The 18,848-nt window shown below is 41.4% G+C and overlaps 1 protein-coding gene across 1 annotated transcript in view; it reads right to left on the bottom strand.

The window, feature by feature from the left end:
• hydin (HYDIN axonemal central pair apparatus protein) overlaps positions 1-18,848 on the bottom strand; it is a 109,125-nt gene that overhangs the window by 19,449 nt on the left and 70,828 nt on the right. The window contains exons 49-68 of the mRNA XM_028584433.1: positions 14,923-15,084; positions 12,976-13,197; positions 12,655-12,861; positions 11,206-11,438; positions 10,860-11,042; positions 8,952-9,071; positions 8,340-8,499; positions 8,005-8,177; positions 7,555-7,753; positions 7,362-7,455; positions 7,072-7,165; positions 6,754-6,922; positions 6,502-6,584; positions 6,087-6,233; positions 3,061-3,166; positions 2,540-2,744; positions 1,519-1,751; positions 1,272-1,429; positions 906-1,101; positions 645-753 (exon numbers count right to left, since the gene is read on the bottom strand). Coding sequence (XP_028440234.1) covers positions 645-753; positions 906-1,101; positions 1,272-1,429; positions 1,519-1,751; positions 2,540-2,744; positions 3,061-3,166; positions 6,087-6,233; positions 6,502-6,584; positions 6,754-6,922; positions 7,072-7,165; positions 7,362-7,455; positions 7,555-7,753; positions 8,005-8,177; positions 8,340-8,499; positions 8,952-9,071; positions 10,860-11,042; positions 11,206-11,438; positions 12,655-12,861; positions 12,976-13,197; positions 14,923-15,084 — 3,253 coding nt within the window. The remainder of the gene's footprint in view (positions 1-644; positions 754-905; positions 1,102-1,271; positions 1,430-1,518; positions 1,752-2,539; positions 2,745-3,060; positions 3,167-6,086; positions 6,234-6,501; positions 6,585-6,753; positions 6,923-7,071; positions 7,166-7,361; positions 7,456-7,554; positions 7,754-8,004; positions 8,178-8,339; positions 8,500-8,951; positions 9,072-10,859; positions 11,043-11,205; positions 11,439-12,654; positions 12,862-12,975; positions 13,198-14,922; positions 15,085-18,848) is intronic.

Genomic DNA, 18,848 nt, shown 5'->3' with positions numbered 1-18,848 from the left:
TTATTATTCATAAGCACCTTCAGATTTGTGTGTCTAGCATAAATTCCATTGTGTGAATTGCTAACTACTAATTATTTAAGTGGTGGGGAGTTTTACAGGTTGAGGTTGTCAGTGGTGGAATGTAACTAAGTACAAATTTGAGGTACTTGTACTTTACTCGAGTCTTCTCTTTTCATGCCACTTTTTACTTCTACTCCATTTCAGAGAGAAACATTGTACTTTTTATTCCACTACATTCACCTGACAGCTTTAGTTACTAGTTACTTTACAAATGAATATTTTTGAACAGAAAACACACATGGTTTATAAAATACAATGTTTTATTATAATTTAAACTACCCAACAATACCTATAAGCCTTTAAGAAGAGCTGAAATGATTAGCCGATTAAACACTTACTTGATTGACAGATCTGTTTGATGGTTTCCAGTTTCTAAAATGGGAGGATTTTTCTGCATTGAGCACTTTTACCTTTAAAACTTTAATACTACTTTTCCTGATGTTACTTACATACTTTTACTTAAGTAACATTTTCAATGCAGGACTTTTACTTGTAACAGAGTACTTTTACAGTGTGGTATTAGTACTTTTACTTAAGTAAAGGGTCTGAATACTTAGTGGCACTGGAACCTCTGGGGGTTGTACCTGCGCTAGTGGTGCCCTCAATCTGTGTGGAGTGGATCGAGCTGCAAGTGTTGCCAGGAGCAGCTTTGAGGGAGAACACTCCATGTTTATCCAGCATGTCCATCTGGACCTGCATGACACACAGAGCCGCAAAGCAACCTTTATTGACAAAGTCCAGATTTTAGTTGTCTAATAGCTAAAGTAAGAAAATATGGAATGCCGCTAAAAGAAATGTTAAATCTATAATAAAATAAGAGGACAAAGGAATATGTCTCCTCCGACCTTAGCTGGAACATTTCCATCATTTAGCAGCACCACGGGCCGGGTATGCCTGCGCCCTGCCAATACTTGTCTGAACTGCAGCATTGGGCTTCCTCTGCTGTTCCTCAGAGCTGGACGCACCACACACACACTGGGCAGAGTGCCCTCTCCCACTAGGTCAAACTCCAGCACCTTGCTCTTGCATGTGGGTGTCATTCTGGATCGGACAGAGAAAACAGTAGGTTGGCAGTGGCCAGCAAGGCATATTAAGAGGTGATCATTTTTATCTTACCACACTCACAGTAGTTGTAGAAATAAATGGGCAAACAAACAAACAGCAGAGAGAACACTGAAGTAGCAAACACACACAGTCACAAAATCATGTACCTGCTGGTAACATCCATTGTGACCTCAAATATAGCACTGTACTGCTGCATCGTCTGGGGTGTGAAGGTGACCACAGCGAACATGTGTGACTGGCTAGGAATGCTCAGGGTTGTAGCAGCCAAATCAAAAACTCCAGTGCTGCCTGCGCTACGGGACATCTGTAAGGAAATACAGTATATGTTTTGACATGCTAACAACCATCTGCCACAATCAGTTATACTCCTGTACGCATTTATACATGCCTTACCTTAGTGGCAAAAGATTTGATGGCCAAGCTGAGCACACAGGGCACTTTGCTGTTGTTGGAGAGTTTGAAGCGCGCCTGGGCAGTTCGCCTGACCAGGACTTTGTTGAAAATAAACTTGTTCTCATCCCGGACGTAAATGCCTTCAGCATTGCAAAACTGCTCAGAGGACAGCTGACTACTGTTGTGGCACAGATGGTGTTCCTCAAAGACAGAAGCCATGTCTAACACTATACCTGGGAAACAAAAAAAAAAAAAAAAAAAAAGAGAAGAGAGTCAAATACAGTATTAGTCAAAGGTGATTGATGTACTGCTGACCCTCTAAATGTTTACAATGACAATGCGTTTGTGATCCTTAAGGCTGTTTTATGGTTCTGCGGAGGCTCCGCGCAGAGCTTTCGCCGTAGCCTACGTAAGTGGCCTGATGTTTATAACTTGTGCGCTGGTGTGTGAAGTGAGAGAGTGATGGCGATTAGCTTCGGAGCGAGTACCGACTCTAGAGTCATAGTGAGAGAAACAAAGTGTCTCCCCTGTGTTTTCTGACCACGGTGGTAAATCTGTAGCAGGGAAAGTTAACCCTCTCCTTGATTTCATGTTGTTTATGGAGAAGGAGAACCAGGAAATGAGTCGGGGAAAATGGAATGCTACTAAGCTACGGCCGAGCGACGTGCGTTGCTGCGACGTGTAGTTACTTTTTTCGAGAGGTGCACGTCAGGCTCCGGCATAGGGTCCGGCATAGACGCAGAGGGGTCTGCGGGGGTACGCCATTGATTCGATGCAGAAGCATAAAACGACTAAGTTTTAAGTGAAAACCTTCTGATGAAAGATAAGATAACCTAGATGACATGAGTTTTTAGATTCTGATATAGCACAGAAATAGAAACAGCAGTAAGTTTTCTTCTGAATGGTAATAGTTTGTGCCTATCTTAGTGATCTCAGGAGAATTGAGCCATTTGGAAACAAGTGGCAACTTTCTTCAGGTTTATTATTCAAAGAAGACAAAATAGCGTTGCACAGCTCTCACCTGGCTTACAGACTTCAGCCAGCAGCCTGTACGGTATGCCATCAGGCTGGTCTGAGGGGTCACGGTCACTGATGTCAATGAGCAAACCCTGGTTCCAGTTGCCCAGCTGTTCAGCGACACAGTCCACTGTAACTACCTGCTGAGACCCTGGCTGCAAGCACCCTGTGCAGGGAGACACTGAGAACAGCCCCATGGTGAGGCGATTCTGGAGAGAGAAACATGGGAAGATTGGAGAGTTACAGATGGGAATACTGGGGAAAACTACTTTCTACAGTTGCTGAAGTGACTTCCTGATGTTAGCGGCTAACTAATCAACATCTCACAGAACTTCTTCTGAATGTGTTATCATTTTGTGGGGTTTTGCATTCCCTGAAGTAGAAGGTCGTGGATATAGACCAGGGCTTCTTTAATGAGCTCTCCTACATTCTTAGAAAACATGGAGAGGACTGTCCAAACAATACAAAACCTTAAATGAATAGGCACCGTCATTGTTGTCATCTGCACTAGCAGCAGTCTCTCACCTGTGTAATATTCATGTCTTTTAATAAGGTCTCGCGTCTCGCTTTGCTACTGGCACCAGTGGGTCTCTCTGAATGGCTCTCTTGAAGAATCTTACTCCCTGGACCCCTGAGACCAGTACAAAGGCACACAAACAACAATTAATTTTCAACATCTTTAAAGGGGTGATCGAATGCAAAACCATAGTTGAATAACGACAGTTCAGTGGGTAAATAGGACATACATATGAGCTCAAAATCCCATTGACACGCCTTTACTATGAAAATCTCATATTTTGAAACTGCTGCTGAAAACGGGCGAATCTCAACAAAGCTAGTCGCTTACGTAAGCATCTCAAAATCCGGAACCTTTGTCACAGCCGTGGGTGTATTAAGAGAATGGTCATGCCTCAACATTTACATAGGCTACACAATTGACCTGAGATCAGGTAGTCTTCTGAATCTAGGTCACGCAGATCTCTGCTATTCCATTACAAAATTCACTTCTGAAACTTTTTTATGCGAGAAATCAACTATGTAAAGCTCAAATATGGGCCGTTTTACAAAAATGTATGTCTAATTGCAAATTTTGTCCGGACTTCAGCGGCCAGTGCTGCCTGGGTTACTGCCTCGCCGCCCGGCCTGTCTTCCTTCACAGACCCCGGCCTGCTGTGAGCTCCGTTACGGCTGGCAACCCACGGCACTTCATACCCGCGCAAAGTCACCATTTTGTGGGCTAACGGACTACTGAACTCTGGTGCTCTGACAGAGCTCCAGGGCCTGCAGTTCCCCTCTTCCTAAAGCCAGGTGTGTGTGAGTGAGAGCGCGGTCAGCGAGCTAGTTACGCCAGCAATCTCTTGCCACAGGTTCCAGTTAATCTTATAATGTGTGTAATTATAATGTGTTGAGTTATTTAAACAAACGATCGGTGAAATACACGCCTCTTGTCCGCGAGTCTCATTGATAGAGCCTGCGGCTGGATGTGATAGAGACTGCGGCTGGATGGAGCTAGCTAGCCTCCTCTTAGAATTCCTCTGGAAAAAATTCATTAACTTGAAATCGGAAACCGTTGTTAGCTTTATAAATCATTTAGTTAGATGTTGTATAAGTGGCATGACGAAATTCAAACTGTAAATATACTCGAATTACGACCAAAAATGAAGCTAACTAGCCGCAATCTGTACACATAGGATTGAAGGTACAGTCGCAGCTAACGAAACCCTTACAGTTCACAAATATTCATTAACTTGAAATCGGACACCGTTGTTAGCTTTATAAGACATTTAGTTAGATGTTGTGTAAGTGGCGTGACGAAATTCAAACTGTAAATATACTCGAATTACGACCAAAAATGAAGCTAACTATCCGTGATTTGTAGCTACACATAGATAGGATTGAAGTGATAGTTGCAGCTAACGAAACACCTACCTAAACTTCACAAATATTAATTAACTTGATATCGGACACCGTTGTTAGCTTTATAAGACATTTAGGTATATGTTGTATAGCTAAGTGGCGTGACATTGTGTGTAACATGTGGTAAGAGATTGCTGGTGTAACAAGCTCGCTGACCGCGCTCTCACTCTCACACAACACGCCATTTAGCTATTCAGCACCGCCGCTGAAGTCCGACACACAGTCTTACCATATTTGCAATTAGCCATCAATTTTCGTAAAACGGCCCATATTTGAGCTTTATATAGTTGATTTCTCACATAAAAAAGTCTCAGAAGTGAATTTGGTAATGAAACATTGCAGTGTCTGGAATATGAGATTCTGTCGCTTCTCTAATGTGTGTATTGGGGATTCGCTCAACCAATCAGCGCGCATCTCTAATGTCTGCGTATGGCAATTCGCTCAACCAATCAGCTCATCTAAATATTCACGAGCATACCATATTTGGAAGAAAAGCTCTTGTTACAAATAGGGCCAAAACACAGGGATGCATAAGGGCCAATAAAATATCAACCAGGCCATTTTCAGCCCAACCAATGTTACATACCCCATTAGGAGACCATAAGGAACAGTGTGAAATACTCTATATAATCATTCTATCACCCCTTTAAGCAAATTGATATTAGAGAAGGACTATGACAGTTTTAAGACCTTCCCCTCCTCATCATTTCAAGCAGCAATGTCCACCTGTGACAGTTCACAGTTTACAGGTGGACAATAAGTTGCGTTGGCATCATAGCTGATCAGATAAGTAAATGTTGGAATCCATCCAGGTCCACAACGCATGTTAACATTTCTTAATGCAATACATTGTACATTTCATCACGTGTTAAAACAGTCTAAGCACTACAACCTAACCGTGAAACATAATGGCTGAGAGCAAAAACTAATATGTTTTAGTTCTTCATTGTAATTCATGCACACAATGTTATTTGTTAAATTATAATACTGTATGTAATGAGCAATTTAAAGGAGAGTACCAGAGAGATGTTTTATCTTTAAAATGATATTGGACCCAGTGAGAGCCCACACAAGCCACATTAGGTTTTATTACCCGTTCCTTTTCAGTAAGGTACTGCAAGTTGTTTGTGCCTGCCGATACTGTTTACTGTAAAGCCAACACAATCACACTAGTGGCTCTAGTCTTGCTCACAACTTAATAGGAATTACATATAATGAAGTGATATACATTGGCAATTTTAGACTATATTATTTCCAAATTGTATTGTTTTTGCTTTCACATCACAGGACTTCACCATAAAGGCCGCACATTCCCTCTAGTCAAGGCAATAAAACATTGGCAGGGATGGCAACACAAGGATGCTCCAATGGAACTTCATTTGTAAGGTGTATTACATTTTAAAGTAATATGGGATTTCTCACATATGGCAGCAAAAATGGTTCTGCGTGTACACTATCTTATCACCAAGCCAACAACAACTTCCTTGAGCTGCTAGTTTTAAATCTCTTTGACATTTAATTTGCCATTTTAAAGCATGCATTTTTTTAATGACCATTTCAACCTAGGTTTTGAAAAAAGTGTTAGCCCTTGTGTGTGTGTGTGTGTGTGTGTGTGGTGTGTTCTGTTCTCCTACCCTGGCGGCGCAGGGTCAGTGATCATGCGGCAAATAATAAAACGGCTGTCAAAGAGTCCATTGTTCTCTATAGTGAAGCTCTGGCTTTTCTTGGAGCCATAGACCAGTGGTCCGAAGTCGATGTCACATGCAGGTGTGATTTTGTACCTAAAGGACCACACAGCAATTCACAATTTGTTTTATTTGCTGACACTCAGAACAGCCTCCTTACAAATGCACTCTGAAAAAAATCTGTAAAGCAAAATATATACTGACTATAATGTGAAATGGTACAAACACAAAGAAAAATAATGAACAGAATCTAAAAATAAAGTTTAGGGGTATGACACAATCTAAATCGGAATTAATTGTAATAATCCTTCTTAATTACTGATAAAAATTTACACAAAAGAGACAAAATGAACCAAGCCTTAACCTGGAGAAGACAGCCATGACTGAAACCTTGATGGCTAGGATGGCTATGGGTTCTCCTCCATTCCTAATGTTGGGTTCAATCACCTGCAGAAGGAGAAAATGTTATTCTTCACTGGAGTGCATTCTAAACTGTTTCCTTTAGCCAGAGACAGGCAAAGCTAAGGTTACAAAATCCTTTTCCATTCCACTATGATTTTAATATATATTTGAACCTCCCCCTCTGTAATAATTAAGAGCATTTTATGGCTCTGACCTGGCAAGGAAGGACAGGTTGCTCTATAATTAGGACTTCTGTATTTGGTCTGCAGAGGATTTGCACTGTTGTGAGTTTATCGTGGGGCAATAAAGTACCACTCTGGGGGGACACCGTGAAAATGGATTCTAGGTTTGGCTGGGTTGGGTCGGTCCGCTGACATATAAACCTTGTGAAAACAAAAAAATTCAATTAAACAACTTTATTAGTTTCATGGTGAGTCAAAATTGACTTACAGTGATGTACAAAGCACAACTCAAACTGATACTTTAATATTATGGTGCACTCTTTAGTCTAAAAGTAGCAATTCCAACTTACTTGTAAGCTATTTCATATTTCCCTTGGTTTTTCAGCTTCAGAGACAGTTTGGCCTCTTCAAATACTTTAATGGTTCCAAAGTCCAGACAGCCATCTGCCACAGAAACAAGCGTATAGTATATCATTTCAATTATTTTGACATCAGGGCTGTGATTCAGTCACTCTTCTGGATTAAAATCTCAGTATGGACTACATGTGCTTTAATAGAATTAAACGGCTTGGAAATTAGACGAGGCGCACATTTACTTTGACCTTTACATGAAATGATTGTAAGCTCTACCAGTTTGTACCTGGTGTGATGTCCAGAGCTATGTCATAGGCTTCAGCTGTGACCTGTATGTTTTCTGTGTGTACGATGCCCAGAATCTTCTCCAAATCGGATACCTGAAACAAAACACACAGTACATACTGTAAACAAACAAACACCTACATACTGAGCTTAGTTCAAGTTCATACTACTGTACTTCTATAGTTTTACTCCACCTCCAGACGTAAGATCTTCTTAACGTTCAGTGGCCTCCTGGACCTGAAGTGCAAGCTCAGGGGAAAAGAGGAGTTTGGTGAGATAATGCCCTCATCCTGTAGCAAACTGAACTCATCACCCAACTCCTCCACACCCTGTAGCCTCCAAGAAACCGGCAGAGCTGTCCTGTTATGCAGCGTCACACTACGACTCTCCTGCCTAAAAAGAAGGATGGAAGAAAATAGATTGACCGGGAAAAGGACAGAGGGATAGACAGTGTAGTTTATACAAGAATTAGAAAATAATTGCTGGTATCGCTGTAATTAATGCTTAGTATTTTGACTTTATCATGCTGCTTCTCTCTTTGGAAAGGGTTCACTGTGTTTTGTGGAAATTACTTGTCAAGCTATTGTGGAAAAATACTCTTTGTCTTTTCTGAATTAGTATATTATACATATATATTTTGGTACCTGTGCAGCAAAGTCCTGTCAAAGCGCAAATGCTTGCTTTCCAGCTCCAGCTCTGGCCGAACGCCCCAGCAGGAGACGTTGATGATGACAAGCTCGGGATTGTCCCTGATAGAGCACACAATGCTGTCCTTCATCTGGCCCAGTTTGGTTGGGTAGGCCCACACTGCCAACTCCTGGCAGCAGGACGGAAGAATATTAACATGTACCAATACTATTATAATAGTTATCTGTATTACAATAATGGAAACCAACATATTCTCAATCTGGTATTTCCCTGTGCTATTTTTATCTAGCATTATCAGTTATATGAATGAGAGGTAAGACCTGTACGGTACCTGTTTCTGGTCAGGTTTGAGAGTCATGGTTGGGGGTTCCAGCAGATATGTGGTGGCTTGGCTATCATGCTGGAAACTGAACTGGACCTCAGCCTCCAGTTCAGAATTGTTATGAATAACTAGTCTCTCCATGTTCTCGGGGTACCTATTTTCCTTGTATCTACACAAACACAGCAACATATGTGAATGAGGGCTGGGCAATACATTCATATTATATCAATAATGATATATGAGACTAAATATCGTCTTAGATTTTGGATATCGTAATATTGTAATATGGCATAAGTGTTGTCTGTTTTTCTGGTTTTAAAGGCTGCAGCACAGTAAAGTGAGGTCATTTTCTGAACTTACCAGACTGTTCTCGCATTTATGTTATTTGCCTTTACCGACTTAGTCATTATATCCACATTATTGGTAAATATTTATCTAAAATCTCATTGTGTGAATATTTAACTCAATATCGTTAAAATATCGACATTGAGGTATTTGGTCAAGAATATTGTGATATTTTATTTTCTCCATATCGCCCAACATGTGAATCTGCATATAAAGGCAAATACTGATACAAACACACTAAACCATCAAACAGCAATCCCTTTGCCTCTCTCTCACCTGTCTCTGGTCTTGCCACAGAGTAATGGTCCAAACTCAAAGTACCCAGGTTTGATCATGTAAACCTTATGGAGCCCTTCTTCCATTTGTGGTACCTTCTTACTGTGGGCAAAAAGAGTCCTAGGGAAAACATAGATGGTAACTTTAGGTCCAATCAAAATCACATTTAGTCATCCATTCTTGCAGTCAAAAATTATGTCAATGTGTTTTTATTATTTATTTTTCTATTATTTATTATTTATAATAAATAAATAAATATTATTATTATTTTTCTATTTTTAAAAGAAAGAAAAAGAGGACAATGAGATCATAATGGAGAGAGGTAAATGGAAGGCAGCATTATTAACTGGCGAGCTTCTTGGAACTAGTCTATGTGAAAATGAGAAACAAGGTAAAATGGCTTTATTACATCTGGCACATTCTTACTAGAATAAGATAATTTAAAAAACGAACTCACTTCAACGCGTTTTGGCGTCCAGCCTTCTTCAGGAAGTATGTAGCAGTCGTCACCAGTAACTTTCGCCGAAATGCATTGAAGTGATGTTTTTTTTAAAATATTATTCTAGTTAGAATGTGCCAAATGTAAAGGCATTTTACCAGTGCCTTGGATTTTTGTCTTAATGCTCATTTAATTATTGTGTACTGTCCAAGATAGTAGCAGTCTAAGGGCCGACGCATGTATCATTCCTATTTTGCAACCGACGCACAGCGGACTTTTCCCTCCACAGACGCACGTCGGTAAATTAGGGAATGTATTTGCGGGGCATGCTTCTCTCGTCTAAACGGACGCAGCAGTTCCCATTTTCGCAAACCATACATAATTACAAGGAAAAATATTACTGAAAATGAGCTTCAGATGTTTGGATAGATCAGGAGGCACTTTACAGTACAGTCCTCAAAAAGTCACAGCATTCTTTGTGGCTTGTTTTGTTTTACACAACATTTCCATTAATCATGGATGAGGTTGATGACATAAATGAGGAAATATTTTAGGACTTAAGGAGACGTGATGTTGAACTACGGCGGGATTGGACACTCCGGCGGGATCTGGTCCGGGAGCGGCAATGCTCTCCTGGTGGAGCGGGTGGAAGGAAAAGGAGTGGGGGGAGGAGGAAGGGGCACAACAGGAGCAGGTGGTGTGTTTGGAGGCCCACGCTCCATGGCTGCAGCAATCCTCTCCAGACTGTTGAGATGCGCCCGAGAGGCCGCAGAAACATCGGCACCCGGTCAAGACGGGCCTTTATTACTTTGCCACATCCCGGACAGCTCCCGCTGGCGTGCGCCAGGCAAATCCGCCGTCATAATAGCAGTCCGCCATGGAACAAGCGCGCCTGCTCTTAAAGGGAATGTGAGATGACGCTCTGATTGGTTTATTGCACGTTACGCCCAAATCACACCTAGCTACTTCAGACCAACCCATTTTAGATTTGCGTCGGGCGCAAGAGTCATTTATCCTGTCGGTATAATAGCAACAGCGCCCGAGATTCGCCCACAAAGTACTTGCCTTTCGCGTTTGATACTTGCGTTTAAGATCGTTAAAATAGGGCCCTAAGACACATTGATGTATTGACTATTTCTTATTAATTACGTAAACTCTGGACTCAGAGTGACTCATGCATGCCACTGGATATGTGTAAAGTTTAAAACATCTCTGTTCTCTGTACTATTCAGACTTCAGGGACAACGTGTCTCTGTGATATGATGAAACGCTTGACCCTAAAGCTGGGTAAATAACTCTCACAGCTATTCTCACTCATTTGAGTAAAAGACACCTACATAAAGACAAGTGTTGCCTAAAAGTCTTCTATTTCTTATATTGTTATCTGGGATAACCCCTCTTTTCCTCTGCCTTCCCCTTTCTTTACCATTTATATAACCGCATTACGTTATTAAACAATGCTGACTGACATGTAGTCTTTGCAGATGGAGGGATAGGTGCAAATTCCTTTGCAGAAGAGCTGGTAGTGTCTCTGGGTCCCCAATAGCTCAAAGTTGAAGGTCTGTTCAAACTTCCCTGGGGAGGCTGAGTAGAACCAAATCTTCAGAATCACCTCACCATTGGCTGGTACAATCCAGCGAAATGTTGTCAGGCTAGACATACACACACACACACACACACACACACACACACACACACACACACACACACACACACACACACACACACACACACAGATTTAGTAAAAGCAACAACAAAAAAGATTAAAAAAACAAACACAATATGTCCTTATTGTGTGTGTGTGTTGTTCCTTGCCTCTGGTTGCGTTTCAGCTCTGAGTTTCCTTGATGTCGGTCTGGTTCAGATGTGGAGGAAATACGTAGAGGAGGGGAGGATGGCTGTTCCGAAACCTTTGCTTTTGTCTTGTCTGAAGTTTGTCTCTTGCTCTTCTGACTCTCTCTGCCCTTTTTCTCCTTCTCCTTTGTTAGTGCACTCTCCCTAATGCTCTCCTTGGCGTGGCTTTTGGAAAGTGTTGCTGCTGCCTTGTCCTGTAGTGTGTGCACACAAACACTGTTCTGAATCTTTAATGATGACATCTTGTACATCAATTTGTACTTTTGATTTATTGATTGTTGTAATTTGGCATCATAAACGTGCGTGACCATGATAGAGATGAGTGGTAGCTCGTATTTCATAGCAGGTGAATTCTTAGCATAGCCTGACAAGCCAGACCCACATCAAGATGTTGGGTCTGGGAACTCACCATTGACAAGGCTCAATCTGAGGGGCGGGATAAACGGTTGTCTTTCAAATTCCCTCTGCACGCAATTGGATAGCGCTACAACCAGGCAGAGCAACGAAGACGGTAGCAAAGCTAGTTGATAGATTAAACTTTTGCCGTATCCGGTCGGCAAAACTCCGAACACATCTTCCTTTTTTAAGAATGACTTCAGTGCCGTTCTTTGTTCTTTTCTCAAAGAAAAGCTTAACTCCGTGTCTTCCAGAAGACCGCTGTTCCCAGCAGCAGCAGCCAAAAGCCCGCCCACCGACTCTATATACGATGTCATTGGCCTGACTAAAGTTTGGTTTTTCCAGCTCGCAAGTCAGCGGAGAGTGCCTAGACCCCCCTGGCTGCAAATTAAATTTGCTGCCGCTAGGCTATTCTTAGCACTGATTATTTTTCTAATTAAGATCACATTTCCTGTAAATCCTGCTGCATCTTGCTATACAAAAAAGTGTGGCTTCTTTAACAAAATTAAAAAAAGACAATCTTGTGCACGTCCATGTAGTTGCTGGTGCAGGACAAAAAAGTGAATGTTCAAAGAAGGTGAAGTCCGCACAACAGCTTAATGGTCCGGAAAAGTATTTTAATAGGGCAAATAAGGCACACAACGTTTTGGCATTTGAGGTGCATTTGATTGCAGTGACCCATGACCCTTATCTGTTTTCATCACATCACATGATCAGAGGTCATGTGATATGTGAAAAATAAACATACATTGAAATATTATTTGAACATAGATGTACTAATACTAGTACAACTTCAGATTGGACAACTAAGATGACAAAATAATGACCTCACTGTTTCACTTTACAATTGTTGTGTGCCTTATTTGCACTATTTAAGTATTATTCCGGAGCATTAAGCTGTTGTGCAGACTTCACCTTCTTTGAACATTCTTAGACAAGATTGCCACTTCCACATTGATACTTTCGCACTTGTGTGTTTTAGTGTATATTATTGTGGTGGGAAATTACCATTACCTTAGCAACTAATGCTTGCACATTTTTCCATACATTTTTCTTCTTCTCACCCTGGTCACTCAGCAATGAGGGGACCAGGAAGGTGAAACAGTTACAGGTGAGTTGACTGTTAGATTGCTCCCTGTTTTTGGGAAAAGGAACCACAGAAAAGCTGGTGGAAGGAGGAATGCGTGGGCCGCTGGGTCCCAATCCCAAATCGTCCAACACCTAACAAGACCAAAGGAAGCAAACTAATTATTCAATGGTGATAAACTAAGGAAAAAACAGGCTACATTTTGGGAAGATATATACAGTAAACAGAAACAGAAAAATCTGCCAAACCTCGACCAGTGGAGGCAGGGTGCTGCCTTTGAGCAGCTCTGTGGCACTTGGATAGTCTTTCCCTGTTACATTCAGCACAATGTGAGGGATGAAGTCCTGTGGATTGTCCTGTGGAGACACCTTGCCTCCACCCTTGTCTGATTCAGCTGGTGCTGCAATCTGGCTGGGCATGGGAGACATGATCTTGCTGTTGGATTTCTTGGTCTTCCTGCCAACGGGGGACTGTGCAGACGGGGTAATGATATATTAAGTTGTTGTGTTCCAAATGTTAGCTGTAGTAATACTGCGGCGTTCTTTGTCTATGTTAGTCTTTCATGCAAGTGTAATGAGGGCAGCTTAATACTAAAGGTTTTCAAATTTCTTCTTGCTGAGTACAATTAGCAAGTATGGTGTAAGACGGTACATATGCACATTAGGAAAGGTATACCTTTTACACATTTAAACTTCACTCTGGGTATACAAACATGCAACAATACCACTAAAATAGCTTAGTATGACTTAAAGTGTTACCCCAAAATGTATCGTAAGAATACTCAGTCCATGACTTTAACCCTCTGGGGTATGAGCCATGTTTTTTCTCCAATATCTGGGTCGCCTGGTTTCCTTGTTTAATAACCTCATCCCTGTGATGCAGAATCAAGTTTCAGACACAGACCTCTACAGTGCGACTGTTTCACTTGCATTTGCGACTAAAAATAGATGTGTGCCAACTGTAGAATGTATTTAGGAGGACATGTGCAAATAACCTAACGTCAGAGTATTTTCATACTTGCAGATGTGGCAGCCAGTAGCTCCCATGAACTTCTCTAAATTTAGTTTTACATGGTTGTCTTTCTGTTTTTTACTAGCACATACAGCGCGTCTCAGAGCGGCCGCTCTCGGTTCGTCATTATATTATGTTGCAGCGAGCCTGCTGCGAGAGACAGAGGAAGCGTTGCCCTTGGCGTCGCGCCCCGCTCGGAATTGCTGCCAAGTGCTGCGTTTAAAGCTCATATTATTTCATCTCTGACCTCGTAGCCACTGATTTTTCAAACTGCAACTTAAACCAAAAGCAATGACGTATACCTGCGCCATAGTTTGTCTCTGTGCTCTGCGCCCTACCTCGCAGTTTTTACTCTGATCATGTGTAAAGTTAGGCGGTTTCACAGCGACAGTAAAACTATATGTATTTTACATTTCGCATGCATGCCGAACCATGGGAGTGGTCTGTTACACCACTAGAAAGTAGAAAATGTATTTTAAAATAGAAAACTTCATAACGTTTTGTATTTATAACACGTGTTGTAAAAAATGTATCACTGGTCTTTCACAAAGGTCTGTCTGGATTTAGTGGGAAATTTGTTGGACAATGACAATGAATGAACCTTGAACTATGTACAATTTAAAGTATAAGTTATTACATAATTATTAAATAAATACAGTTTGAAGCATAAATAATCAAAAACATAGTTTAGGCTACTTGTTCTATTCAAATAAATGAAATCCCTTTGCTTGTAAATTCTTCTGTATTCCTTTTATGAAAGAAAAACACATTATTTGATACATTTTAATTGCACCCCAGAAAAAAGTCATTTACTTATCGTTTACAGTCATTGGTACCAGTATTGAATGTTTTTGAATGATACCCAGACCTATTGTCCCATGTCGGTTATTTTGTATTTTTAATCCTGTTAGTACTTTTTCCCACTGTGTGTATTCATGTATTTTCCCCTTAAAAACATACAACCACATGTAAAGTCATGTGACTCCGCCCCGTCCAGTCTGCAACATGGAAGCAACAAGGAGAACTCAAACCTAACTAGGCAACAGGTGCAGCAGCTTCTACAAAAGAAAAATGCAGTGTTGCTTACGCTCTGACTCTAGGGACAAGGATTTTTCCATCGAAAAAATAAATAAAAATAAACGGTACATATAGAGAAAACACAACTGAAAGTCAGCAAACCACACCTTCTCTGTTGTGGCATCCTCTGACACGACTGGGGCTTCTTCAATGGGAAGCGGGACAAGCAACAAGCCCTGGGCTCGGTCCCAGTTTTGCAGGATGTGCTCCACCTGGTCCTGGCTCTGCTCATACACACTGAACTGAGACTGCAGCTCATCCACAATGGACTGCATATGGTGGATAGGAGAAACAGCAAGGGTATTACACATAGGCCATCAGCATTTAGCAGTATCTATTGCATTTTTTGCGTGGCAGAAGATCAGTGTTGGTGTAGCCTGGCATTGCCAGACTAATTTTCAAATGCAGAGCAAATGAAGCATTAGCTCGCAGATTAGTCTGGTTTCCAGGATAGGTCAGCTCAGTAGTGACATACTCATTTGATAATATGATGGGGTACATTGCTGTGTGGTGTTGACTGTGTCACTCTTTTACATACGATAAGATGTTTTAGTGCCATTGCATGTTAAACCAAAGATTCTCTATGGATAAAGATAGCGCTTACACACTTTGACTTCTTGAATTTCCCCTTGGGGATCAATCATGTTTCTATCTATCTATATCAATGGTATGTGTACCGTTATTATTATACATCCATGTATGAAATGGTACACATTTCTTGTCTCCTAAATGGGCGTGGACTCGTTTGAAAGTGTAGTGAATGCTGTGTGGATAGAGGGAAAAGTTATTTTTGCATAATTTATTAATATTTTCCACAGCTAAAAGCCATGTTTAGCATTACAAAAATGAGTTTTGTCAGGGCATTTGTAGTCTCGCTTAGCCAGACCTTCCTCCACATCGCTGAGCTGCAGGGTAGGGTCTGGCTAGTCCACACAGTATTCCGGGATAGGAGAAAAACATGCTCTGGTTTATTGGCATTTCTTTAAACCAATCACAATCGTTATGGGCGGTGCTAAGCGCAGCACGGAGCCCGGGTGCCGCTGGAAAATAGCCTTGGGAAGGAACTTGTTTTGATGGAATGTGTACATTCAAAAGTTGTTTTAGTCGTTCAACAGAAAACTCAGATTGGACAGATTGTCTAGCTAGCTGTCTGGATTTACCCTGCATAGATCTGAGGAGCAGTTAACCATATTCCTCATAAATCCACCGGAGTTTAAAATTCCAACACAAAGGAAGCATTAACAGTAACAGAAAGCTGGTCGAAAAAAAGGACACACGGCGGAATTTCCAGCAGCAACGGGACAATCCCGGAAGTGGAAAGTCGTGGATATAGACTAGGGCGTTTGCGAACGTTAGTTGACGTTAGCTTATCTGTGTTGCCAGATCTTGTGAGAGTTTGTTCCTGACAGGTCTTAAACAAAGTTGATTTGTCCATCGGAAAAATGCCATTTGCAGCCTGACATCCGTCCCATGGCTCACACAGCGGATGTCCCTCACCTTCCGCTCTCTGGTTGTTGCTGTTCTCAAAATCCCTTCACTTTGGGAAACAACAACAAACTTAGAAGCTCTAAGTAAAAATGGAAAGTTTTAGGAAAATTTGGATCATGCAAATCATTTCGGGGAATGATTGTAAAGATTTACAAAGAATATCTTTATGGCATTTACTCTCTAACTGAGAGTAAATGAGACTCCGACCTGCATGTCATTCCCCCTCTCTCTCCCCTTCCATTTCTTCATCTGTCCTGTGGAATTAAAGGGCTAAAATCGCACCAAAAAAATCTTTAAAAAAAAGAATGTATCCAGATAACTCACGTTACTGCCTTGTGTGAACAGGTAACTTTTTTTTTTTTTAAAGATAATTTTTTGGGCTTTTATGGCCTTTAACTGCCAGGACCTCTTGAAGATAGGAAAGTTAGTTTATATTTCATGTGGCATTTTCTTTTTAGGGGTGCAAAAGTGTTCCACCTAGGGATGCACCGAACCCAGAGTTTGGTTCGGAATTCGGGCAGAACTTTGAGCTTTTTGACGGAGTTCGGGTACTGCCGAGCGTTAGAATTTTTTTCCACCGAACCGAACGGTACCAAAGAGAAGTAACGAGAGGCGAAACTCGAAAAAAAGAGGTGAACGTTGTGTTGAGTTTCTGCTCTTGCCAAAGAGTATAGAAGTAACAAGAGGTGAAACTCAATAGAACGTTCCATTGCAAACAAACGCACCCATGACAGAGCTGCAGCTCCACCATCTTGGACTGAACTATCTTGTTACTTCACTACTCTTTGTAGAGTTACGTGGTCGACGTAATGACGTAGTTGGAGCTAGACGGAATGCAGTAGCAACATAGCAACAGCAGCAGGCTGTGAGAAAGTGAAAATGGAACATGTGAGCAGAAAAAGTGTTGTTTGGCAATACTTTCAGTCAAAAGAAGGCGATTCAAGTTGAGCTACATGTTCAATTTGCAATGCCGATTTGTCTCGTGGTGGCAAGGACGCAAGACAATACACAACATCGCCGCTGTTAACACATTTGCGTATGAAACATCCAAAAGAATACAAGTTGTGCATGGAAGAATCTAGCTACAGACAGCAACTTCAGGTACGGCAAAGGAAGGACAACCACAGCTAAAAACTTGTGTTAACCAGACAGTGCCTCTCCTGGGCTGTCAGCTGTTCTCTCGGTAAATGAGTCTCCCTACAGTGGGAGCGGAGCGACCGAACAGCCGGCTGCTGCTCGTTAGCTTTCTAATTTCACCCACCCAACATGCCTTCATCATACACTGGTTAGCGAAAATTTGCACAACAAAATTGTCACTCATCTGGCGATAGCGATGTACTTTCCTACGATGTGAATAGAGCGTGGGGGTAGCCTACTTTATGGGATTATAAATCTAAAAGGCTAATATTTAGGATATTGGTTGGATCTTGAGATAGGGTAAACATAGGCCTTGTCAAAAATAGTTTTTCCCACTTGTGTGCCAGGCATAATGTTGCCTATTCTTTTTTATTTTTGTGGACGTTGTTTACTTCATTAATGTGTTTACTGTGTTAAGAATGGGAGTAGGGTTCGGTTTGATTCGGTGTTCGGCAGAATCTTAACCAGTGGGTTCGGTATTCGGCAGAACCCCAAAAATCTGGGTTCGGTGCACCCCTAGTTCCACCAAAGCAAGTTTCCGAGACTATTTAGCAGAACCACCGCCGCTGCATCCGTAGCTTAGCGAGACAATTGTGATTGGTTTAAAGATATGCAAACAACCCACAGTGTTTTTTTCTCCTATCCCCAAATGTATGTGTGGAGAAGCCAGACCGATCTCCACAGAGCTGTCCAGTAAGGTCTGGCTAATTCAACATTCCTGGATGGGAGATGCCGGTCACAGCAACGGTGCCTCTGCAAAATAGCCTTGGGAAGGAACTTCTTTTGGTGGAACATGTACGTAGGAAGGCGAGCTCTGAAATTAAAATGGCGATTGAGTGTGTGATGAGAATTTTACTCAAAAAAAAAAAGATAAATATAATTTGATTGTCGGTTCTAGCTCGGAGGATGTTTCCCGAATCGACCAGAGTTTAGAATGCCAACACAAAGAAAGTGAAAGGTAAGGGACATACGGCGGAACCCCCAGCAGCACCAGGACTATCCCATAAATGAAACATCATTAATATAGACTAGTAACAAACAAACAAAAAGGAACAACGTAATTAGCCTATTCTCTTAGTGTTATGTCAGTGCATCCAGTAGTATGTGGCAATTTTGAAATAATTCACAGGAGATTCATAAAGTGCTACAGAACTCATTACTCCCCCAAAAAGTCCAGTTGTGCTGCTCAGTAGGTCATACTCTACCCAGCAGTAGTTAAACATACTTACAGAATAATTATCTTTAAGTTCCACCTAAATGTCTGATATTTCTCAGTAGGCCATAGACCATAATAGGCCATAATATTAGACAAGGAACCAGTTAATTAAAAAATACCTACAATATAAATGATTTTGAAGTTCCCTCATTGTTACGCCGTAATGCCCTAATTTCTTCTCTTGTAGCTAAA

Source organism: Perca flavescens, chromosome 8 (genome assembly GCF_004354835.1).
Source record: "Perca flavescens isolate YP-PL-M2 chromosome 8, PFLA_1.0, whole genome shotgun sequence".
Classification (NCBI taxonomy): Eukaryota; Metazoa; Chordata; class Actinopteri; order Perciformes; family Percidae; genus Perca; species Perca flavescens.
This window is presented reverse-complemented; position numbering and strand designations above follow the sequence as displayed.